The sequence below is a fragment of the Macrobrachium rosenbergii genome, chromosome 42, assembly GCF_040412425.1.
Source record: "Macrobrachium rosenbergii isolate ZJJX-2024 chromosome 42, ASM4041242v1, whole genome shotgun sequence".
Classification (NCBI taxonomy): Eukaryota; Metazoa; Arthropoda; class Malacostraca; order Decapoda; family Palaemonidae; genus Macrobrachium; species Macrobrachium rosenbergii.
In genome coordinates, this window is record NC_089782.1 from 54,981,201 (window position 1) to 55,007,466 (window position 26,266).

Here is a 26,266-nt window from a genome sequence, read left to right on the forward strand (position 1 = left end):
CCTCAATACATTTGAATTTTTGGATAAGCTTGCAGAAAATTTACAAAAGAATATGAATGCCTGACTGGATAGTTCTCTGGCAAACACATCAAGATTATAACCTCCAGAAGCTTTCTCTGATTAAGACATCCAGATCATAACCTCCAGAAACATTCCCCATACTGATTAGTACAGTTTATTCATTCCTTAGGAGTGTAACAGTACATTTTATTCTATTTTCTGGCTCTGAATTTTTGGTTTCTTTTGCATTTATTTTTGAATGATAATAGTTTTAATATTCAGGAATTACAGTACATTTATTGCCACTGAATTTGCTGTTTCATTTGCATTTATTTTTTAATTATAATATAGTTTTAATATTCAGGAATTCAGTACAATTGTTGCTTTGATTTTTGCATTTATAAAGTTTTCGTATTAAAGAATCGCATGTACTGTAGTTTGGGTTTTAAAGGACATTTTTTCTTGTACTGGTGCTTATAGAATTTATATTGGTTTAACTAAAGAACATGGCAATGCCAAATTTTTGACAGACGTACAGTGTAACTAACATTACAGTATTAGAAATTATTTTTACTTAACAGTTTGTATACTGAAGGACCATAAATTGAAATTTAAGAATACTGTATGTATATTTTATTTAATATTCCTTACAAGTAATGGTATTTTCTCATGGTAAATAACAACTGTCACCTGCATGCACTACCCTTTTCTAGCAGTTTAGAAGGAAGTGATTCCATTCCAGTGTAAGTAAAATAGTAACATTGTATTGATGTTACATTAAATTTCTCTCTGTAATGCATATGGCTAACAAGACCTAAGAACTTAGTACAGTTACTACTGCCTTAATATTTGTACTTCATCAAATACTCTTTATAATGAATGATGGTCTTTCTACTCAAGTAGCAGAAAATCCTAGATACAACCCACAGAACTTTGACTGTCCATGTCAAATTCATCAATCATAGAGTCCTCTTTTGAGGTTCTGTGTTCCCAGAAGCATGCATTCATATTTGTCCCTCAGAAAGAAAGTGACTATGAGGCTGTTCATTTATACTTGCCCATGCCCTATTGTTAGGTAGTGAATATCCTTAATGTTTCAATTGTCTTGGTGCAAATATGTCCCCACCTCTGCTCTGGCAGTTGGGATACAAATGATTTTCATTCATTTGCTACTGATTTGTTTTCATCTTTATAAGTACAGTGTCACATTTCTATTTTTATATTTTTGTTTAGTGTAATCCTCGCTTCGTTTGCCCAGATATCAACTGTCATGTTCTCTTGTCTCTGATTGGTATCTGTAATGTTTGCTTGCTTTTTTAGCAGTGTTTCTTGTAAAGTGCTGCATACTTTAACTTTGGTTTTTGATTATCACAAATATGCATAATTAATATCTCAAAGTTAATCAGGCTTTCTATATTTCCATGGCTTTGCAAGAGACAGACCCTTACTTCCAATGTCTTACGACTCAAGCCCAGTGCTATTCTCCCAGTCTCACCTGTAACATTTTCCAGGACTGGTCTGCAAACCAGATAATGGGTGTAAGCCCTTTGTTACTAAACCTTCAGCCCTTCTGTTTTTCAATCTTCAGTTTCCTGTGTCATTTAGATCTTGCTTGCACTATTTTCAAGGTTGAAGAGTAATAGACATTTAGCATCATCTCCCCATTGCCCACTACAGTGCATGCCTGCTCTTGGCTGTACCAGCCACTTGCCTTCTGTAACTGGACCTTTGCTGGTAATACCAATATGACAGTTTCATTGTTTGCATTACTGATTGTAGAATGAAGTTATGTTCAGTTGCAAAATTATGGTTTTGTGCGCCTTTTGACTTACTGGTTTCCCTGCTACACCTGTTACCACTTTGCTTACTTTGTAACTGATCCAGTGATACTGGCTGTACCTGCTACAACTGCAATTCCAGCTGCAACTGCTTGTGTTACAACCAGGTTAGCTCCTTCAGCATCATCTTTTTATGCAGTGGATTTAGGACGAGTATGTACTGTACCTCCTGTACTTGCTGGATATACTCCACTGTGTTGTCTATTGTTCTCGTAATGTCCACTTTGCTGTTTTGTTCCCATTGCCTCAGTGGTTGACGCTGCCGCTGCTTTTCTGCCTGCTGCTGTCAGCATTCTAGTGATGCATCCTCTGTCCCTTCAAATGAGCATTTGCAGCCTCCCATGCTTAAAAACATTACTCTTTTCAGGTCCAACCTTCCTGTGTCTCATACAGTTATGGTTGAATCAAAAGTCCTGTATCCCGTGGATATTCTTAAGATTTCTTCAAAAGATTATAAGTGTCACAGGATTTTCATCCCAGCCACACCAGACTTTGACCTTCAAGCCAACACTGATTTCCAGCAAGGTCCTCTGACTACTAAAGCAGCTGCTGACCTGACTAGCCTAGTGGTGCTGCCAGGTCAACCCTTATCAAAGTTGAGTCCGTGTCTCTCTTTAGTCTACAAACAGCTTTCTTACCGATAGGGATCATACCCTTGTGAAGGAGGGCCTTGGAAGCTCTTTCTCATCCAGAGCAGCCATTTCCAGTCATCTAAACAGGAATGTTTGCTGTCAACTGCAATCTCCTTGTTGCCTGTAACTCTAGGCATATAGTCAAAGAATTCCCACTTGACTCCCAGACTGCTTTCTTCTGATGTTCCAGTCACTCCGAAGAGGTACATTTTCATCCAGTTTATGACTGACTTTGTCTGCTCAAGTTTTCCAACAAACACTAGGGAGGCTGCCAAGTCCATACAAGGTGAAACTTCTTGTACTGAAGTAATGGACTTGGTTTGCAATAGTTTTCTTGCAGCACACTCCCCCCCCCCCTCAGGAATATGGAGGTAATCCATCATGAAGGGTAATTTCCTTGGACCTGAGAGTCAGCAGCAGAACTTCAAAAGAAATATGTTTGTCTGTGTAATTTGTACCATCAGTCGGGGCCTGCAGATCAACTGGAGAAATGAGATTGTCCAACCTATGAAGGTAAACTTAATTGACCCTTCAGCAGTTATGATGTCCTTCAGCTAATCTGTGGCCATTACTGTTGGGTCAATTTACTCATTTGAAGAGCTGGTGCGCTGCAGCTGCTTTAGGTTGAGGTTCCTGTAGTTATGGCCATCAAAGATGCACAGCCTGTCATACCCTCAGAACTTTGAAGGCTTTCTAGGTCTTCAGTGGTGGCAAGATGCTTCCGTCTTAAAAGTTCTATTCGTAAACACTTTGGCACATACATGGGAGCTCATCCTCTCAGTCCATAAGTGACATAGTGACAGATTGTAGTTGGGCATGCATGAACAGTTACACTCTTGCTTTTGACTGTAAAACATCTGAATCCACATAGATGGGGACATTTGAACCAAAAATGTGCTCTTATTTGATTCATGGGTTTGTTAAAAAAAAAAAAAGAAATTTGTACTATATTTTCTTCAAAACTGTTTTAAGAGAAATGCAGCCTTTATCTCTAGTATTTTATCAGAAAATCTGTTATTTTCATAGTCATGAAAAAAGGAATTTACATTACAAAAATGCTTACTTAAAATAAAAAATGAACATTGAAATGTTATAAATATATTACAGCTGAAGTAATTATGCTTCAGAATGTTCGTCTAAAAGTATTCTGGTTCCGGTCATAATATGATGATCCCTCTCAAGGATTACATCATGGAGCAAATGGAGGCATCCTGGGTGAAACCTATTCTCAGGAACCTGACAATTCACTGCAAAAGAAAAATATGGAATATAGTACAACTATAAAACAGGACTTTAGTTCTCTAATGTGAAACTAATTAATTTAAAATGTCTAAAGAAATAGCATTATTTGGAATAAATCTTACCTACTGTTAAAGTTAGCTTATATCTTTGTGCCATCAGGTGCAGTTAGTATTCAAAATAAGTAAACAAAACGCTTGGCTAACCCTCTAGGACTGTCTCTGTCATCACGTTTCCCACCAGGTTCGAGTTCTTGGCAAAATTCTTCATGCTCTGTCCTTGTGCATAGTGTGTGAATCGGTGGCAATAATTTTAACTATTTCGGGCTGTACGGTATTTTGCTTGTTTTCTGTTTTTGCATTGTCATCTACAGCAAGCAGAGACAAGCATTTGGCTGTATACAAATGAGTTTTGTGTAAACCGAATATTTCAGCTTGTGAGAGGCCAGTAGGTTTTGTAGACAACTCATTAGGGTCGGCTATAAGTCTACTCATTCTTTTCCTTCTTCCGGTGTTGCATCTCTTCCTTCCTCATTGCCTGACAGGTTGATTCCTCTCTCACTCCCTTTGCTCTGCCTTCTTATGATCCCTATGTGGTTCAGAAGAAAAATATATAAATTGAGGAATAATAATCTTTTATTGGTTAGACATTTGACCGTGTTATGGGTGAAGATCTCAGTTCCCCCATAGTGATAGACATTTTTTGGTTTCCCTTGCGAGAGAGGTGTCGGAGCCTTTGTCCTGGCTGTAGCCTACCTTCTGGACTGCCCTTAATTTGACACATTCTCCGTAGGATTTATTTGGTAGAATTTAGCACTTGCGTTTACCATGTCATGCATTATCCTTTTTTAGGAGGATGGTGGTGTGTGTGAACTGGCAGAGTTATCTAGTGATTATAGACGTAGTATTACATGTACTTCAGTAGTTTCTGAGCCATGCATCTATACTTCTGTTGTTCAACCGTTTACTCGCCCTGTACAGTATTGTATTCCATTTCTTATGTTAATACTCCCCTTCTTGCTCAGTTTCCCCCTTCATTGCTTTGTATTCGTTATATTTTGACAAATGTTCCAAATTGTTTTAGTGGCTCTTCCTTTTCCACTGCATATTCTTTGTCCTAGAATGGGCTCTTGCTCCTCAGCAATCGCCTCTAAAGTGTTGCACAGATGGCTCTGGCTGTTGTCCTTGTTCTGTGGTGATGTCATGTGAGAACCCTCTACCTCTTCCTATCCAGCCATCTGGTACTTGACCACCGGCATCCCGTGATGTCATTGCTGACATTCCCTGGTACGTCTCCTTCGCTGGTGTTTATCACCTCACTGTCTTTGTCCTTGGATTTGCTGTTTTCTACCTACCATCTCTGTTCTACCTTTAAACTAATGGATGTTAACCCTGATTTTGTTGATTCTCTAGTTTTTAAGCAATTCATAGTTCATGTTGTTCCACTTTCACTCCCCTTTAGCCAAAGATAAATCCGATGATCGGCGCTCTTTTGTGTACTTTGGCTCCTGTTAAAACTGATTCTGGTAAGGTTCATTTAAAGAAAAGTCAGTGTCATTTAGAAAAAAAGATTAACAGTCAAAAGAGAAAAGCTAGTAAAACTCTTCTAGATTTAAATAGCCCTGCACCTGACACAGTGTGTAGTGTGCCGGCAACTGCGTTTGTGGAATATGTATCCGCCTGGGAACCAACCAAGACAATCTCAAAAGTGTATCACTTAAAATTAGTACTCAGAATACAGTACCACTGCATCGGTTTAATTTTTTGAAGTTGCTTAGAACTGTGTTAGGACATAGATAGGATATCAGTTTTCATCTTCCTTATTTCAACATGTAAGTTTCAAGTTCTTGCACAGTGGAAGAAGAGGTTTCTCTAATCTGTAAGATACTTTGGCCTAATTATAAGGCAGAAGTACTTTTGAAGTCAGTACCATAAAAATGGACCCCTGCTATATCGCAGTTCAGCATTTGTGGCTTCAGTTAGTCACGGATTTTTCTGTGGAACATAAATCCAGAAGAATCACGGAAAATTCACGGATTTTTTGTAGAGCAATATTTACTAATTACTGTATTTTCATGTTATTTTCATGACTAAATATATTTTTTTGGTAAAAAAATGATTTACTAATTTTCAAATAATGTTAATGTAAACACAGCAAAATATAATATGTATTTTTTCGTTGCATACAGTATTTAAATATTAGGTACAGTACTCACTCGTGAATTCCCAACATTTCTCCTATTGACTGTAAAAAGAAAATGGGACAGCTTGAATATTGTATGAGAGGAAATGGCTGTGCCTGAACATAGGGGAACTTGAGTAGTTTTCACATGTGGCTGTAAGCCACATATTTTTAAGGGTAGTGTTGTAAGATGATTTTGAAATATTAAATTATTTTTGGATGATTGCAGAGCATATCTGAAAGATTAGCTAATTATTTTCATGTTATTTTGTGGCTAAATACATTTTTTATGATTAAAAAAATTATTTACTAATTTTCAAATATTAATATAAATGTACAAGGTATGTTAAAAAAATATCCGACCTTTATTCATAAAAAATACTCGTATTCAGATACAACAATCTTACACTAATCTTCAAAGTAATCTCCTTGGGCTGTTACATACATCTCCCAATGGTTCTACCACTGCTGGAAGCAGTGCTGGAACACCTCTTTTGAGATGGCGTGCAGCTGGTCCGTCTGGACTGAAATCTGGTCCCTTTTCGAAAAAAAAAAGTATAACTTCAGGGATTTGCATGCCTTATTTGACTCGATAAATTACTTTAGAACAGGGGTTCTCACAGTGGTCAGTATCAACCCCCAGGGGTCAGTGGGACTGTCCAAGGGGTCAATGAATAGTCAGGGGGTCGATGAATAACTAATGGTTCGGTAAATGTACACAGCTGGGGTCTACAGGACCAGTGAAGCCTCCGATTTAAAATTCTCGTTAATAATTTGTAAAAATCTGATTATCAGACCTCATTATATTGAAAAATATATTACTTGAATTAAAAAAATAGGTCAATTATTTTTCACTAAAAATCTCAGAATTTTCAAGTTTGCAACACTAGCTTCAACCAACGACTCCCCCATCATTGTGCCTTCCAGCTCTATGTCCGTACAGGATGCATTCCTGTCTATGTCCCATGCTGAGCATGCGAGCGTATCCGCCACCCTACCCCATCCCACCCATGTCTCTCTCACTGTCTCGCATATAGTAGTTCAGAGCACTCTCAGCTCTCATAAGTGATTTTTGGATTTGCATTAAAAATTGTGGTTATAATGGCTACTGTTGCTGCTAAGAAGAAATGCCAACAGTATTCTCAGGAATTTTTGAAATATGGATTCATTACTTCATTAACCAATGACACTATGTCATTGTCTCTCTTGTGTGAAAAGACTTTCAGTAATGATTCCATGAAACCTGCAAAGATGAAGGACCACCTTGAAAGGGATATCACTGATAAGAAAAAAGACCTTGACTATTTAAAGACACTAAAAGAAAAATTCTTAAGTCATTCAAATATCAAGACTTTTCAAATCACCAGCCAATGCTGATAGCAAAAAAAGGAAAGGTGCACACTATTGGTAAGGAAATCATAATCCTAGCCATTAAAGAAATTATAGAAAATTATGAAGAAAGATTCTCACTCTGTTCTGAAATTTTGCCATTAAGTAACAGTACAGTTCAAAGAAGAATTGATGAAATGGCAGATGATGTAGAAAAAACTTTAGTGTCGGAACTTCAGGATAGTTCGTTATTTCTACAACTTGATGAATCAACTTTTTGTAGTTCCAATCTTCTCATGGCCTATTTGAGGTACTGTATTACAGTCAAAGTCAAAAGGACATTATTGATGAATTTTTGTTAGCCAGACATCTCACAGCTGATGCAAAAGGTGAGAATTTTACAATGCGTGCAGTAGTATTTTGAAAAGCACGATATACCTCTTGGTAATGTTACTGCAGTGGCTACTGATGGTGGGTTGGTACAGAGGATTTGCAAGCCTTCTCATACAAAAAGTGCCTGAAGTAAGTACCGTACACTGTGTACAGCACAGACAACATTTTGTAGCCAAGATACTCAGTGATGGACTGCATGATGCCTTGAAAATGTGCACCAGGGCAACTAACAAAATCAAGGCACACCCTCTTATCTCAGGATTGTTTGCACTGCTGTGCGAAGAGAATGATGACATGTACAGTATAAGCAATTACTCTAGCACAATGAAGTAAGGTGGCTGTCTAGGGGTCACAGATTGCAGAGACTTGTTGATATATGATTCAACTTTCAGTTCCTGGCAGACATGGAATCATCTTTATGTGAAGAGTTGAAAAACTGCCAGTATTCCATGTTCTATTTGGTAGACCTCTATTCTAAATTTAATGAGAGATGAAAATGTCTGCAGGGTAAAGATGTTACCATCATTCAGGCCAGGACAGGTTTACTGGGATTCCAAGGCAAGCTTAGCTTGTTTAGACCTTCACTGTCATGCAGAGATTTTCAGTATGTTTCAAACTTACAACAGATACAAAGTGAAAGCATTTCTGATGGGGACATAGAAATTTACATGACTATTTGGAGAATTTAATTGAAGACTAAAGTGTGCTTTGAAGACCTGGAAAAAATGAAAGTGTCAGAATGGATCCTAACTCCATTTGATATTGAAATAACGAATGCAGATATTGCCTCACACCTAGAGGAGGAATTCATTGACATGACTGTGGACCTGGAAGCAAGTGCCTTGCTCAGAAGAAAAGGTCTCCAAGAACTTTGGATCAACAAGAACAGTGTTGCCAAATATCCTCAGCTTTGTGCAGTGGTTGAGCCATTTTTACTTGCTTTCCCAAGTCCATATATGGTTAAGGCTGGTTTCAGTCATGCAAACAGTCTTAACAAAACAGAGGAGCAGACTGAGCCTGGAAGAACGAGGTGACCTATGGCTGAAGCTCGGCAACCTGCAGCCTAATATCAATATCCTTGTTGAGTCCCATCAGGTGCATCCTTCACATTAATGAGATCAACAGTGGAAGAAGAAAATGTTATGTTGCACTGAGAATTAAGTTACATATACTTGTGCATCTAAAGTTCTAAACATATTTTCTTACAGTGTGTTACCTTTTTATCATACTGCATGTACTTAGCTAATACTAGTTATTAAAAGCTAGGCTAGGGGGTCTGTAGAAAATTTGAAACTTCACTGGGGTTGACGAGTTAAAAAGTTTGAGAACCCCTGCTTTAAAATGTGTGTAAATGTTTCGTTTCTCTCTCTCTCTCTCTCTCTCTCTCTCTCTCTCTCTCTCTCTCTCTCTTCTCTCTCTCTCTCTCTCTCTCTGTGGACAGTGGGCAACTGGCAGCTCCATCACGATAACGCACCTGCTCATTCTTCACATTTGATACAGTTTCCTGGCCAAACATAAGACATCTGTGCATCATCAGGCTCCCTACTCTCCCGACATGGCTCCAGGTGACTTCTGGCTTTTCCCCAAGCTGAAAATGCCCCTGAAAGGGACCATATTTCAATTCAGAGAAGGCATCATGCAGAATGCGACAGGCCAGCTACGCACCATCTCAAAAGAGACGTTCCAGCACTGCTTTACGACAGTGTCAGAACCACTGGGAGAAGTGTGTGGCAGCCCAAGGGAACTACTTTTAAGGAGATTAGTGTAAGATTTTTGTATCTGAATACTGTACGAGTATTTTTTATGAATAAAAGTCAGATATTTTTTTAACACACATCGCAAACACAGCAAAGTATCAATGAAATGTGATTTCACTTACAGAATCCATTTGTATTGGATTATTATATTGATCTTTTATCATCGTAATATGTATAAAAAAAACTGATCACCCAGCCATTTGTAATGTGTACACTCTCAGAATCAGCTGATTGAGCCTACTACCAAAAGAATTAGGAAAATTATTTTAAATGTAAGTAACATACCAAGTAATTACATAGCTAACATTTCTAACTTGCGTAGCAACTTTTGAAAAAATTTGCGGTAGCGCTGCTTCTGTTTTTGTGTAGGTGACAGACCCCGCCCAATATAGGGGAACAAGGGGAACAACCTGGCTGGTAAACGCAATTTGTTTCTGCCGGTCATTATGTAAACATATCGCACCATTTGCAGCAGCTTTTTTTTGGATCACCTGTAGTTCATTCGTATTTGGTAAAGTACAATTGTTTTGTTTTGGTTGCGCTTATGCTAGACAGTGCTAAGGCAATTTATTGTTTGCAGTTTTTACTAGTTTTTGGTGAATTACTAGAATTATGTCAGAACTCTAGTATTCACTACTGTGCCAACTAAGGCTGCAAGTCGAAACTTACTTCAGCTTGTAACCATCCTCATACAATCTGTGCTAAGTATAGGGAGCAAGAATGTAATGTAAAGAGACAGATAGAAAGAGTAAAGCAGCTTCTAAAGCTGAAAAACGCTCTATAGTTTAGAGACTAGCCTACACCAAAAGCTAGTTTAGAGGTTAGCTCTGTTATTCTCCCTTCTGCTCCTATTACTACTGTACTTGGCCTCCTACAAGACAACCTTCTCCCTTGCCTAGCTCCCATGCTTCATATCCTAATGCCATTGCTTAATCTAGTAGTAAGTACTGTTGCTGATTGGAGACTCTTAAAATGGTTATAAAGTACTGTTGCTGATTGGAGACTCTTAAAATGGTTATAAAGTAAAGTGTTTGCAGAGAAAGTGCAAAGTGGAGGAGGTGGTTACCTGTCCCGTTGGTTCTCCTAGACCGAGGTCCCTGTTCTGCTCCCCCGAACCTGGGAGAAGACATACCAAAAGTCCTAGGGAGGCCGATAGGGTTTGCCCACGGGTAGTTGCCCCCTCAGCCACAGCTGTGGTCCACTCCCAGGTGTCGACAGACAGCTACTGGAAAGGCTTGTCCAAGAAGTGAAAGTGAAGGAATTCCTATCCATCCTGTTGGTTCACCTAGGCCTAGGTCCCTCTCCTGCTCTCCCAAACCTGGGAGAAGACATACCAAATTCCAAAGGAGACTGATGGGATTTGCACGGGTAGTTGTTGCCTATTATAACTGGAAAGGCTTGTCCAAGGAGATACCTCTGTGTCCTCCAGCTCTTCAGATGACTACGGGGTGGACAAGAAATGCCACTAATGTTATCTGGTGTTTCTGAAATTGATAACCTTCTGAAGAGGAAGGCAGCCATAAATAATCAGTCTCCTTCTGATAAAAAGCAGGAGCAAGGCAATAAGCTGAAAGGACTTAAAAGAGGCTCTAGTTTAATGGTCTCAAAAGCAAAGTAGAAATCATGCATTTTCTCCAGTGGATCTGTCAGGGATTAAGAGCTAAATGGGAAGAACTAAGGCTGCTCGTATCAGAAGTGTCCCCTGTATGTAGAGCTTTGCAGGAGACTATGATTGGTAATAATACGTGTCCGAGCCCATGAGGGTATACAGCATACCATTCCACTTGAAACATAAATATAGGAAGCCATGGCAGTGTAGCTTTATATATTTGTAATGACACCCCACGAAATTCTATTAGTGTTCTGCCTACACTGTGAGTGATAGGTGTGCAGATCCATTTGCAAAGAAAATATACAATATGCTGTCACAATCTACCACCTAATGAAGTCTTTCCCACTTAGGAATTTAAAGCCCTCATTCAAGACCTACCACGTCCATTTGTTATTCTGGAAGATATGAATAGTAGAAACCCTCTTTGGTGTGGGGCAACAGCATTACCAATCAAAGAGGAAATTGCCTGGTCAGCTTTCACCAGATACCGCAGACAAAAATGTGAGTATTACCATGTTGAATTTCGAAAAGCAAGAGCTCATTTCCTTATGGAAATTAAAAAGGCATGAAAGGAATCTTGGACAATTTTCATATTGTCACTAAATTCAAAAACACCTCTGACTTCAGTTTGGAGGAGAGCTAGAAAAATACCAGGTAAATTCATTCCTTGTCAACTTCCAGTTATCAAGATCAATGTAAAGTAGCAGATCCCCAGTTAGTGGCAAATGAATTTGCTAATCATTTTGCAGATGTTACAAAGAAAAATAACTGACCATGTTCAGCTCAAAGAAGGCTAATGGAACAAGTAGAAATTGATTTTAATACATCAAGGAATGAACAGTATAATGTACCTTTTACCATGAGAGAATTTGAATCAGCCTTAAATAAATGTAATGAATCGGCTTGACTGGATGATATAACATATTCAGTGATTAAGCTCACCACCAAAAATACCAGATTTTTCATATTAAGCCTCATTAGCAGAATATTCCAAGAACATATCTTCTCTAAGCTATGGGAGATGTTAAAATTACTGCCATTTGTGAAACCAGGGAAAGACCCATTTCAAGACAAAATTATCTTCCCATTACACTGACATGTCTGTGTAAGATCAGGGAAAAAATGATGAATAGACATTTGCTGTGGTACTTGGAACATGGTAAATATCTGTCGTCTGCACAGTGTGGGTACTTGGATGTGTTGGTTAAATGGAATCTTGAATATGTCTTTCTAACAAATAGTATCACGTCACTGGTTTGATCTTGAGAATGCTCATGATACAACATGGATAATGGCATTCTGAGGGTGTTGAATGTAACCTGAGATGGAATCTTTTTATGCTTTTAAAAAAAAATGATATTTTCATAATAAAATAAATTTTTGAACATACTTACCTGGTAGTTATATATATAGCTTAAGTCCCTGACGTCACGGCAGAATTTCAAAAACTCGCGGCAATCGCCGATCGGTAGTCAGGTGAACCACCTGCGCCCTCTACCCAGGTACCTGGAACCATTCCAACTATTCCTCAGATCTTCCATGCCCTAGTCTCTAGAGGGGAGGAGGGTGGGAATTTAATTATATATAACTACCAGGTAAGTATGTTCAAAAATTTATTTTATTATGAAAATATCATTTTTAAACATCTAACTTACCTGGTAGTTATATATATAGCTGATTGACACCTTTGGTGGAGGGTCAGAGACAGCCAACATCGTTGGAATTAAATTAAGGGTTAATAAACCAACTTAAGGTCCTTACCTGGATTAAGGAAGCTGACTTCAATGAACTCCCTCATTTTGTCTGCTTTCCTTAAGAGGTCCAGCGATCCACTCAGGGGCTGAAGACCTCTAGGAGCTGCCAACCGGTGTACCAACCTCTATGTGACAGACAACCTATAATACCCTTGTTCCGGCGCCACCAAGGAACAAAATGATCATTTGACTAAAATTGATGATTGTGGAAGACTGCATTCAATCTTCACAAACAACCATAAAATTTCAACCATTCCAAGGTAAGAACAAAGGGTATTGTTTTATGGAATTGGATTAAGGAAGCTGAGTTCAATGAGCTCCGCCTCATTATGTCTGTATTCCTTAAGAGGTCCAGCGATCCACTCAGGGGCTGAAGACCTCTAGGAGCTGCCAACCGGTGTACCAACCTCTATGTGACAGACAACCTATAATACCCTTGTTCCCAAGCGTCACCAAGGAACAAAATGATCATCTGACTAAAATCAATGATTGTGGAAGACTGCGTTCAATCTTCACAAACAACCATCAAATTTCAACCATTCCAAGGCAAGAACAAAGGGTATTATTTTATGGGATTGGATTAAGGAAGCTGACTTCAATGAACTCCCTCTCATTATGTCTGCATTCCTTAAGAGATCCAGCGATCCACCCAGGGGGCTGAAAATCTCTAGGGGCTGTCAACCGGTGTATAACCTCTATGTGACTAGACCTCCTCTCAATACCCTTGTTCCGGGCTCTACCAAGGAACTTTCATCCCAATGATTGCGGAAGACTGCGTCCAGTCTTCACAAACAACCAAAAAAAAAATTCTCAATTCCAAGGTAAGAAAAAGGGTATTGGTTTATGGGATTGTAGGGGTATTCCTCTCTCCCATTACTGAATTAGATGCTATAAACGGGCACAGCGTATAGCAATCTTCGTATAATGTCTTGACTTGTTTTAGATAGTGAGAGGCAAATACTAACTTGTTTCTCCAGAAGGTCGTGTCCAAGATACTCTGCAGGGACCTGTTCTGTTTAAGAGCTACAGAGGTTGCTACTGCCTGACCTCGTGCATCTTTACTTTCAGAATCTTGTAGTCTATCTCTCTACATTCCATATGTGCTTCTTTTATCAACTTTCTGATAAAATAAAACAGAGCATTCTTCGACATCTATACAGAGAGCTTTTGACTGAGCACCAAAGCCCTTCTGAATTCCTTCTTAAGTCCTTTGTCCTATCCAGGTAGAGCCTTAGAGCCCTTACTGGAATAGGACTCTCTCTCTCTCCTCCCCTGTTATGTCCGTTAGGTTCGGAATCTCGAACGTTCTGGGCCAGGGTTGTGATGAGTATTCATTTTTGCAAGGAAACCTAGTTGCAGTGAGCAGATTGCCTTGCCTTGTATAAAATCTATATTCTTGCTGAGAGCATGTATCTCACTAACTCTTTTCGCTGTGGCCAAACTGACCAAGAAAAGAGTTTTCATGGTGAGGTCCTTTAAAGATGTCCTCTGCAAGGGATGAACCTACTCCCCATGAGGAACCTCAGGACCACGTCTAGGTTCCATGCTGGTGAGTTCTCTATATACAAATTTGGGTTACAGAAATATTGGAAGAGGACACATGGTTGTCCTTGCACCATCCTCTAAATACCTCCCACTTGGATTGGTATACCTTAATGGTGGATAACTTCCTTGATTTGCGATGATAGCGCCAGCTGCCTCCTTCGAAAAACTTCTGGCTCTTGTGAGTTTTCCGATAGTCCGAAGGCAGTTACTAGCAGCGCTTGTAGGTTTTGGTAATATCTTTCCAAGTGGGGTTGTTTGAGTAGATCTACTCTCTGAGGTAGGCTACTCGGGATGTCCACCATCCAATCCAGTACTTCTGGGAACCAATCTCTTGTCGTTTAGTAAGGGGCCACAAGGGTCATTCCGGTCCTCTCATGTGACACAAATTTTTTCAGTACCCTGTGTATTATCTTGAAATAGGGAAATGCATACACGTCCAAGTTGGACCAGTCCACCAGGAACACGTCTATGTATATAGCCCCGGGATCTGGTACTGGAGAGCAGTAAGTGTCCAACCTCTTCGTTTGCGCTGTGGCGAAGAGATCTATGCAAGGACGTCCCCAAAGTCCTGATGTAGCGTTCATTCTTTTGAGAAGACTTTATTTCCTTCTCAGAATGTCCGCCCTCACATTTTTCTCCCCTTGGATAAAGTGGGTTACTAGTTTTACATTCTCCTCCTTTGCCCAAAGAAGAGAGGTTCTCTTATTGTCTCGTATAGAGACCTGGAGTGAGTGCCCCCTTGTTTGCTGATGTAGGCCAACGCTGCCGTGTTGTCGGTGTTGACCTGCACCTCTTTGTTTCCCACTGTGTTCGAACTCCTGAGAGCTAGAAGGATTGCAGTTAGTTCCTTCTAATTGATGTTTAACTTCTCCTGCTCTCTGGTCCAGGAGCCCGAGACTTTTTATTTCCCTCGTGTTGCTCCCCATACTGAGTCCGACGTGTCGGATAACAACACTAGGTCTGGGTTCCTCTAATATAGAGAAGGACCTCCTGGAGCTTGACGGGACGTTCCACCACTACAAATACGGTCTTATTGGTTCCGAAATGGGGATGCACTTGGTCTCCAGTTCTATTTCCTTGTCCCAGTTCCGATTTAGATGAAACTGTAACGGGCATAAAATTAACCTCTCAAAGGAGACAAACCGTTCCAGCGAGGAAAGGGTTCCCAGCAGACTCATCCATTCCTTTGCCAAGCATGACTGTCTCTTTATAAAGTTCTGAAATTTTCTTGAGGCTTGTCCTGTCTTTGCAATAAACGGAAAAGCCCGAAAATCCTGACTTGAATCTTCATCCTAAGGCATAGAACCTCTTGGGATGGGATCAGCTGAGATTTCTATCTGTTTATCAGTAGACCCTAATTCTTTGTTAGACGCTTGATGCCAGTGCATCTTGCGCCCTGAGCTAACTCCACGTCTTGGCTTCCAATATCTTGAAGCCTGACGTCCTGACGTCCAATGCCTTGACGCTTGACGTCTTGGGTTCATTGACGCTTGTCATCATGGTGTTTCACTCCTAGATGCTTGACGCCACTGCATCCAGCGTCTAGAGTTTCATTCACTACGTTCAGCGTCTTAAACTTCTGGACATCTAGAAGCTTTAGTTGGACGTCTATTATCCTTCTTCTCTTTGCCTGGTTGTCACGCTTGCAGCCGGGAAGACAAAGTCTGCTGCATATTTTATAGTAAAGCTATATGCGGGGCTTCCTGCTGTTGGGGACAGGCTGGGAAGCCTCAACTACGGCAATTATTTCCTCCTCATCGTCAATAATGGGGACCGTGGAGGGTTCAGCAGACGAGTACCAATCCGAAGGAGGAAGAGGAGGATGTACGGAAGGCAGCACAGTGTCCGCCACGCTCTTGCAGCCTGGTATCCTGACTGAATAGAACTGTCTACGTTTGTTCTTAGTAGGAGAGCTACCCTTGGGGCTGGAAGGGAAGAGCTCGGGCTGCTGCTGTGGCTACAATCTGTAGTCTATGAAGTCTTATCATGACGTCCCTCAATATTGGGTAACTTGCTCTTGAGAGGTCTCGGCTCCAGAGCCAGACGTCAACCTTGTCTGTTTTAGGCGAAACAAAGAGACCGAAACTGGAAAAACCTTTCCCGTGGACGAACTTCAGAAAATTCTTGGAGATCGGGTGCATGGGGACGTGAAAATACGCATCCTGGAGGTCCAGTGAGGCCATCCAGTCATGCTGTCTGACCGCTGCTAGAACCGATTTTGTCGTTTCCATAGCGACCTTTGTTTATTGCACAAAAAAAGTTGAGTGCAATCCCGTCTAGCACCGGTCTCTAACCCCCCAAGCATTTGGGGATCAGGAATAACCGAATGTAGAATCCTGGGGAATTCGGATCCTGAACTCTCTGTCTGGTCTCCTTTTGCAACATCATAGACACTTGTTGCTGTAGAACCTTTGCCTTGGTTCTGTCGTTGCATTTGGCAGAAAGGTCGAATTGTCTTGTTACTAGAGGGGGCCTACTCAGGCTGGACAGTCTGGCTCCTACCAGTCTGCAGGGAGAAGAAAGGCAGGTCCTCCTTCTTCCCTGTGTAGAGCCTCTTCTCGTTGTCATTCATCTACCCGCCCTAGAGGAACCTCTATCGGAGGGCCGACCACGAAAGAGCTGAGATACCTGAAACACAGGAACCTCAGCCTTACTCTTTTTAGCGATGAAAGTCGTAGGTAGGACTTTTCTTGCTGTTTTAGATATTAAATCTTACGTGGTTTTCTGGGCCAAAGATGAAAAGGCCTCTATACCAAACCTTGAGAGAAGGGGTGAGAGGAAAAAAGAGGTATAAATCAATTCTGATTTTGATTGGACGTGACCCCATTAGCCAGGAAAGAGCAAAGATGGGCCCTTTTCTTCAGGAGTCCCGCTGAGAAAGGTGCAGTTGATTCGTTGGAACTATCTTCGAGTCCAGGTTCTGATTGAGGGGTGGCATGAGGCGGGCATAGTATGCAAATAAATCAGGACCTCAGGTTTGTATAGTTAGGAAAAAAATACAATTTACTTTAAAAATTGTGATTTGGCAAGACTTTGGTTGATATAAAAACCGTTGGTCCTTTACATTAGGAAGACTCGCTGGTTGGAGGAGGAATCTGAGCGAGTCTCCTGAACTGACTGGAGTTCTGCACATCTGAGCTGCTTCCTGGTCGTGGAGCAAGGAGGAGCAACCATGCCTCTGACATATGATCTCTGGAAGGAACTGCAAGATCAAATGTCAGATACTGGATTCTTTTCAATAAGTGAGGAAACGTAACTGATAAATAGGCTGGAACGATCTAGAGTCGGAGCGTAAGGAAAAGTCAAGATAGAAAATTGCAGTCTTCCGTTCCTCTTGGTAGAGGAAGGAGCAGAATTGCTTCTATAATTCTATAAGAAAAATAGAATGGGTTCTCTTCTTTCGATTTTCTTACCACATCAGCGCCAGTTCCAGCTGACTATTGGTTCAGTCCTATTCTCATCTTGAAGGAGAAGTTGTTGGAGGACAGGGAAGGAGGAGGAAGAGAGGCCAGTCATTCTCTTGAATCCTTCGTCTTCCAGAACCAACACCTTAGGCGAGATGGTACGCCTGTCCTCTTGAAGGCTGGGTAAGACAACACAACTTGTTGAGCAGCCACCACAGGGCCAAGAAAAAAGGTTCCAAGGGCCAAGGCCGACCACTGGAAGACCAGCTTCTCGACGACCGACGTCCTGGCTTCCAGACTGACAGAAACTTCCGAATCAAACCTAGGGATGGACCAAGCCATTGACTGACGCCTGTGAGCTCTTGGGTGGAGAGTACCGGTTGTCGTCGTCAGCTGCCTGACGAAAAACACTTTAACCTCGCTTTCCGGCGGAAGTCAGGAGAAAGATGTGTCCAGACACTTCTTCCTTGGGAGAGAGAGAGGGGACGCGCAAACGATGACATCCAGTTTAGGAGCCTTGAGCCCCGTTCGTCTGTCGACTTTCCTTCTCACAGGGTTGGTGAGCTTGGAAGAGGACCAGGACTATCGACACAAAGTCCAAGAAGGACCCTCCACTGCAGAAGCACTAACAACAGTAGATAACACTTGTATTTTTAGATCCTACAGCATCCGAGAAGGAGTCAAGGTATGATCCCCATCTTCTGTTCTTCCATCTACCTATGCCAGGGTCTGAATGTAAGCCAACAAATGGTTAAGTGTTAGGTCCTTACCTGTTTCACGGGGTTCAGAGACTACCAGACGGAGAAGGATCAATAGGACCCTAAACGAGAGGAAATGCCACCCAGGGAACAGTTATATCTGGGAAGAGTGAGAAAAGTACTCTTGGCTCTTCTGTCCGTAGCCAATCCTCGTGGGGGAGATGAAGGCTACAGTGGGGATCCAAGGAGACTTTAGCAAGCCTACTTGCATCCAATTGAAAGGGAGAGAAGCATTTCACGGAGAATGAAGTCCAGACTTGATAAGAAAATCCAAAAGTTCGAACAAGCAGCCAAGCCAAAGTGTACAGCCAAAGATCCAGTTGGGACAGTGTTGCAGAGGCTTTATCCAGCTATATCCATTGCCACGGCGTTACCGACACAGCGCTTGCAAGGAAGATCTGAGGAATTCCTGGAGGGATGTTCCAGGAACCTGGGTAGAGGCGCAGGAGGTGGTTCAAGCTGAACTGTTCGGCGATTGCCTTGACTATCAGGTTTTGAAATTCTTCCGTGGTCGTCAGGGATTTGTCTATAACTACCAGGTAAGTTAGATGTTTAAAAAGAAATGGAATTTTATAATAAAATAAGGTTTCACACATACTTACCAAACAATTACATAGCTAACGACTTCTTAACCTTTACGGCAGTCGAAATCCCAAAAATAGCGGCGCTGCTGACGTGTAGATGATACAACCCTGCCCACCTTCAGGGATCCCAGGTACTACCAGAGCTTTGTTGTTATTTCAGATGAAAAGACTAGGTTTCAGCAACCCTGGGGAGGAGGAACTCTAATCAGTAATTTTCAGATGTAAAGACTAGGTTTTATTTTAAAATACCATTTTCACACATGAAACTTATCAGTTAACATTTACAAAGCTGAATCCACAGAGGCTGGTGGGCATATGGACTTTTAATGCAAATAAAAACTCACATTGCAAGAATGTTTAACCTAACCTTATTTCAATGAGAAGCAGCTGCAGGAGAATACTGACCTGGTCGGCGTCTCATCTAACTTGTAGAAATGGCAGATAGTGGCCAGTTTCATGCAGACCCTGGGTATTCTGCAACCATCAGTTTCACAGATGGTTGATCAGAATGAAATAAGTTGCCCTGGCCCCACCTAACTCTATGACCAGATTAAAATAACAATCAAAGACCATTACACATAACCATAAAAATTAACCAAACCCTACCATAAAAACTGGAGAATACACTGGTACAGTACCCCAGGTTTCCCCAAAACTAACCACCTTATAATCAAGATGAAGAGATAGTCAAAAGGAAGCAGTGGACCAAATAACTCTATGCTCAGTTATTTCCCAACACCAAGCCCATCACAGACAAAGGTCCTAAACTTAAATTATCAAAGTTATTTCAGATCCTTCAGGTAATGGAGACAAAACCGATCTCGACCTCCAGAACAAGCTTCAAAATCAGATGCTAGCGAAGATATGTTTCAAAAGCCATGGCCCACTGCCCTAACTCTGGCTTTAATTTACATTTCAGAGTTTGATCTCTTACTGACGTGACCTGCCCCTGAATCAACTCTTAAAAAGATTTCAATTGCGTTCTTAGACATAGCAGACCTTGGATCTTTAACTGAACACCACATCAGGTGTCCTGAACTTCCTCTCAAAGCCTCTGTTTTATGAAGATAAAATTTCAGTGCTCTCACTGGACACAAAGAACGTTCTTAGTTCTTCTCCTAGATCTGACAAGACGAATGGAGAAGAAACAGGCCCTGGTCTAAGGATCTTCATTCTTCAGCTAAAATCCTAGTTTCACACACACAGCCCTGGCCCTGTGTGAACTATCTCTTTACTCATTGCTTGCAGACGCTGTTTCTACCAGCTGAAGCTAAACGACTATCAGAATAACGTCTTCTTAGTAAGATCCTTCAAAGCCTAATTAAGAGGTTCAAAATTTCAGATTTAGAGAGCCAGGACAAGACTACGTCTAAATCCCAGTCCACTAAACCTGGTTCTTGATCCTAGAGGACTCAAAAGATTTCAGCAGACCCAAGTCACTGATGTCCAAGTTATTAGATATATCTAAGCTTCTATGTTTAAAAACTGGCCCAACATGGATCTATATCCTTTTATTGTCAGATGTGGATAACTTCCTAACGTCTCTCAGATATATTAGGAAGTTTGCTCTCTCTTGAATAGAGGTTTTAGAAGAAGTTGGTGACTTTCTCTATCAGTTATTTCTAAAAACTCCCCATTTTTGATAGAGAGTTTGCCCCAAGAGACTCTTCTATCAGTTATTCAGTCAAACACAAAAAAAAGACCAAATGGTGTCAAACAAAATGGCGAACAGTTGACTTCAGATCAAAAGACTGATTTCACCGTATTTAACTCTGTCGTTTGTCGGGCAAAGCTCAGTAGTACCATGGGATCATTTGAAAGTGGGCGGGCTGACCATTTCAGATGGAGTCACCTTATTAGCAAATAGAAATTTGGGATTTCGACTGCCGTAAGGTCTTCAGCATCAGGCCATGTAATTGTTCAAGCATTTCCCCCAAAGACAGCATGCCTCACCATGCACCCTGGTCTGGTATGAACTTTCAAGACCTTTTTTGCAATGGAGACAACAGATGGACTAGGGATTTCTCAGATCTGAGCAGCCTCTGCATGAATCTTCGTGAAGAAAGGTTTGAGCAGACCCTTTCTGTCCCGATCACCAATCTGAGGTCAGTTGTTTCAGCAATACATCCCCAAAATGCATCTGGTTTATTGAGCTGTCGTGTGCAAAGAAGAAAAGTACCTGCAAATGTACGATAGATGAAACAGGAGGAAAAACAATTACCTCTTGTTTGTAAAGGACCAAATGCCACTACTGTGGTTTTGTTGTTCAGCAAAACCAGTGAGTGTTCAAACTCATCTTGAATTCTCGGACAGCCAAAAGGATGCCCTGAGCCCAGGAGCGGACACTGATGAGAAGGTACTAATTGTCTCATTTCACACCCTGTATTTTTTGTGATTAGTTATTCAATATGACAAACCCATATTCACCCAACTGGAGAACAGGGCCACCAGCGCACGCAGACACTGATTTCTTGCAAGAATGTTTCCGGGCCATTTGAAAAAGTAACGGTCTAACAGGAAATGGAGGAAGGTGATCTGATGGGGAAGAAAAATTAAAGTAATAAATGGATGTGGCTGAAAATAACGCCCTGGCTGTGGGAACTCTTTATCACCATCAATCTCAAAAGATGACATAAAAAAGAAACAAGATGGTCTGGCCTGCAGGAACTAAGTTTTCCCAGGCTCTTGGCGTCCTCATGTTGCACCCGTGCTACGAACTTTCTAAAATGTCAGTTTATACAATTAAAATCCTGAAAACATAAAAGGAAGAGGCCGTGAATGATGCAATACCTGGCGGCGGCGTGAGGCTGGAACCAAAGGGCAGGGGCTGGCCTGTGCTGATGTCACAGAGCAGGCTGGGGCAAAACTGCAGCTTGGTCACGTCTCCCATGAGGGATGGTGATGGCGGTGCGGTATGCTGGGGTTAATGGGTCACGGCCTGTTCTCTGTCCAGAAATTTTGTTTCTTAAATCTGCACTGCGTTAAACTCGACTCTGGAGAGGGGCCTGCTCTGAATTTTTCTTGGGAGGTACCACGGAACAGACTATAATAATGGCTGAGAGGTATTCAAAGGGAAATCGTCCGGTCTCTACAGAAGGCGAGAACCAGTGGCTGGTGGTCTGTGAAGATTGTGAGGGGTCCCCTCCAGGAGGAACAGAAGTGCCGAAATGAATCTATCGCGCAGAGTTCCTGTCGAAGGTGCTTTAGGGACTCTGCGGGACTCCATAACTTGCCTAGGCAAGCGATGGGCTGGGGGCGAATTTGATGAGTGCTCCAGAACAGCAACGTTACCCATTTCAGCTGGAGGGGAGCCTTGGGATCATAATGGTGTGCCAAGGCGGTTGTTTAGTGAGGGCAGTTTCAAGCAATCAGGAAAAGGCCTGCTGCTGGCTGTCAAGACAGGGACCTGTTATAACCTTTAGGGCTTCCGCTTTCAGGGGCCGCGATCCAGGATGAACCGCCTGTAGAAGTTTACCATCCCAAGGAACTCCTTCCTCGGCCTTGATGGAGGTGGGTGTCGGGGTTCTTAAGAAAAATAAAAATTTTTTTTTTCGATGTAAGAGGGCAGTGCCGCCTCCAAGACACTATGTGAACCAGGAATTCTGCTTTCTGGAGGAAGGTACACTTGGAAACGGACGAAGGAGGCCGTTTTCTTGGAGGCGCTGGAGGACTGCTTTGATGTTTTTCTGGTGTTCGCAGAGACCTGAAAATATGAGAATGTCGTCGACTGCATTTCCTTCAATTTTAGGAAGGATGCTGTCCATGAGACTGGAACACGGCGTTCCTTGGTGAGAAGCGAACACATAGGACCCAAGGGGCTTGTTGATGGCTGTCTTTGGTATGTCTCTGAATAATAGGTACCTGGAAATAAGATTTAAGAAGGTCCAATTTAATGAATATTTTAATAGCAAAAGGAGGCCGTAGGTAATGCATAAGAGGCCATCAAGTGAGTTCTCCGTTGCAATGTTGGCCGCCAGTATTCGCCAGGGTCTCCATATGCCGTCCGGTTTCTTCACCAAGATGGAGGGGAGATATGGACTAAGGCTTTCCTGCAGATGCCCATCTGTTCCATCTCCGTAAATGTTTTTAACGCCTCCAAAAGGCGCTGAGGGATATCTCTGAACTTTTGCATGTGTCGGGGGCCAAACAGTCACTCATATGGACAAAGTAATGCCGTGTTGGCTGGGGCCCCGGGATAACAGTCTCAGAATCAAGATACTCATGGAATTCGACAGAAGGTGTGCACATACTGGTAAAGGCGTCGGCGCTGATATTTGGGTCTGGAACTAATTCCGGAGAGACCGGCAGAGATGTATCAAATCAATAAATTCCATCTTCGACCAGAAGGCCGAAGTGAGCCAGAAAATCGGCCCCCAAGTGGGGTTCCCGTCCGCGACCATGAAGTCCCAGGAGTAACTCTGGCAAGGATGGAGATGGAAGGAGCCTGGTGAAGGAGAGGATGGGGTTCGTTGGCGGCCGTCAGGAACAGCTGGGTCTGGTGTCTGACCAATCAGTGTCCTCTGGATGCTGGGAAGACCGACTTAAAGGCTCTGAGAATCGACCAGCATCATCCTGCAACGGTGTCGCGGTCTGCAAAAACAACTGTTTTGAGGCTGAGAAAGTGAAATGCCATGGCGGAAATCCTGCTGGAGATGCCGCCAAAGGTTTTTGAAGGGGTTGAACGAGCAAGGGGTTTGGGGGAAGTCCTTTCCAACCAAGCAACAGAACCGGGGGACCTCCAAACATGCTGTGGTCCAAAAACAGACTGTTGGATGCAATCTTGCGGGCTGCTAAAGCTTCAGGCTCCAGCTGCCACAATTGTGGCGGTTTTAGCCTAATGAAGCCTGGACGGAATATAAGGCATTTAATACCCGCTAAATTGAGGTCCTCGACAGGCATGGTGCTGGAACCTAAGAATCTGGTCTGCATATCTGGGTAGCTGTTCAGCGAAGGATGATTCAATGAGCTTATCTCCTGCCCGCTGTTTGTGCCACCCAAGACTGGTATTGACAGGAGATACGACCATTCCCTGTCTCTTGGATTGAGGTCAAGGCGTGGATTATTGGCAAGGTCGATAATAATGTTTCCTTGGCGATGGGCAGGAGGGAAGGTCAAGGACATTTTTGGCTAAGGAACTTTGTGGTGCTCACCGGAGAGCCCCTGGTGTGTGTTTGAAGGACTCGAAAGATTTTCTGTGTCCTCCGGAAGGGCGTTGAGCACTGTGTCGGCCTGTAGGATTTTCGTCCGTGAGGTCTGCATGACGATTACCTCTTGTTTCTCCACAAAAGAGCGCAGCCTGTGGTTTCGATGGGTTCCCCAACAAACGCACTCAAAGGTGAGGCCAACCTCCTGATTGTGTTCCCGGCCAAAGGGTGTTGAGCGCTGGTGTGGAGTTGCAGGAGGGCCTACTAATCGGGGCGGCCGGCTGTGATTCAAGACAAACCTCGGAGTCTTGCGGGGTCGTTTAAATGCCATGAAGGAGGGGATATTCACGTACATGCTCGCTCCATGAAACCCCTACTGAGTTCCTTCAAACCCATTAGCCTAACTTTGTGATGGTTCGCTTAGTGGCGCTGGTGGGGACGGACGAGAGTCAGAGGAACGCTGGTTACAGCGCCCGTTCTAGGCCGCTAAAGCGTTTTGGAGAAATCCTGGAGCCAAGACTGTGCCAGCTGAGTCCGCAATGGCTCCGGGATATCCGGTCACCACACAAATGTCAAAGAAGCGAGCAGGGCTTTATTACAGATTTATATTCTTTCCGACTGGACGCCGAGGCCGTGGACAATGGAATTGACTGCAGACCTGAGGTCGAAACAATAAACAATAATATGCAGTGAATCCAGTACAAATTACAATACAAAACATACAGAGACAATATAGTTATCCAGGAATCTTGATGCCTGGAGAATGAAGAAACATGTGATACTTCTTTCTGTGACATTCTTATACTCCTACCATAAAGTAAAAATGATTAAAAGCGTGACCTGGCACGTTTTAGGCGTGACTAATTTAGCCTGAAGAAAGGGAAGTCACCAAAGAAAACAAGCTCAGCGGAGACTGCAATCTAATGAAGCCTGGGACACTATCCTGGCGTTGAGGGGGCTGACTTTACAAACTCAAGGTCAAGTCAAGATGAGATGACTTAGACCCAAAGGTCTTGGCCGTTGTCCAAAGGACAAGGCAGTGCACTGGTACGAACCTTGATTACCGAGGTATCTGGCAAATCTCTGAAAGAGAAAGGCAGAACCTAGTAAAGGTTCGTTCCTAAGGGTCGAGCCAATGCGGGACTTACGAAACCGGAGATCCGAATTGGGACAAATTCCTTCTTAGCTCCAGAATTGTCCAAAAACTGCAGTCGGCAAGACCCTTCGAGGCAAGAAGAATTCATATTCTGTTGAGGCAGGGGAGAAGCTTGGTGTCTCGACCTGAATTAACTCCTCTGAAGAAAAGAATTCATCAGGTCGAGAGCACTCTCGGGAGCCAGGACCGCAGTGGACCCCGACAATCTCGGTCCTTGGGAACTGCAAGGGTTGCGAGTGATGAAGATTATTCACTGGGGGGAGCCGCGGTCCTATCCCGGGGATCCTCGCGCCGACGGATCGGCGCGAAGTTCTCCGAAAACACGAGGGCAATCGCAACTTGAAGAGGAAGACCCTCGCTGTCTCAGAAGCGTGAAACTCCTGTACCTCTCCCCTTGGAGGGAGACCTTGACAGATCCCATGAAACCCTCCTCGGCTACCTGGTTATACTACGAGAGAATCGGGGAACCGACACCGAAAGCACGCCAGGCAGCTGAACTCCGAAGAAGTTCATCGGAGCTCTCTCTGTCCGTCTTGTGCCTCTCGGAACAACTGAGAGGAGAAGAGAACAGGTGAGGAGAAAGAGTACCCCTACCTGTCCTGCCAGTAAGATAAGCAGGAGAGGCGGACCGTGAGCGATAATCAACCGAAGGAGATTACTGCCACACTGGGGAAGAAGAGCGCTTGTGCCGTGGCAAAGCGCTTTCCTGGGAAGAGCAAAAAGTTCACTCGAACATAGCCGAGGACCCGAATCGGGGAAAACCGAGTAGGGCCGAGCAGAGCCGCACCGAGCCGATCACGTGAACGCAATCCAGCTGGTTGGTATGCAGTGGACTGGGAGGCAGGCAGGGCAAGCGGAGCCAGTCTCACAAGCCGAGTCGAGCTGTGCCAGTCTCATAAGCGCGACCAGGGGCCGAGCTGATTGCGCGAACACAATCGGA

The 26,266-nt window shown here is 42.8% G+C and overlaps 2 protein-coding genes across 2 annotated transcripts in view; one reads left to right on the top strand and one right to left on the bottom strand.

The window, feature by feature from the left end:
* Positions 1 to 623, top strand: part of Idh (isocitrate dehydrogenase [NADP] cytoplasmic) — a 92,672-nt gene extending 92,049 nt beyond the window's left edge. Inside the window, exon 9 of the mRNA XM_067086503.1 lies at positions 1 to 623. This exon is cut by the window's left edge and continues 18 nt beyond it. Coding sequence (XP_066942604.1) covers positions 1 to 64 — 64 coding nt within the window. The 3' untranslated portion in view covers positions 65 to 623.
* Positions 624 to 3,404: 2,781 nt separating this feature from the next.
* The window catches only part of LOC136828441 (uncharacterized), an 82,592-nt gene continuing 59,730 nt past the window's right edge, over positions 3,405 to 26,266 (bottom strand). The window contains exon 9 of the mRNA XM_067086502.1: positions 3,405 to 3,717. Coding sequence (XP_066942603.1) covers positions 3,587 to 3,717 — 131 coding nt within the window. The 3' untranslated portion in view covers positions 3,405 to 3,586. The remainder of the gene's footprint in view (positions 3,718 to 26,266) is intronic.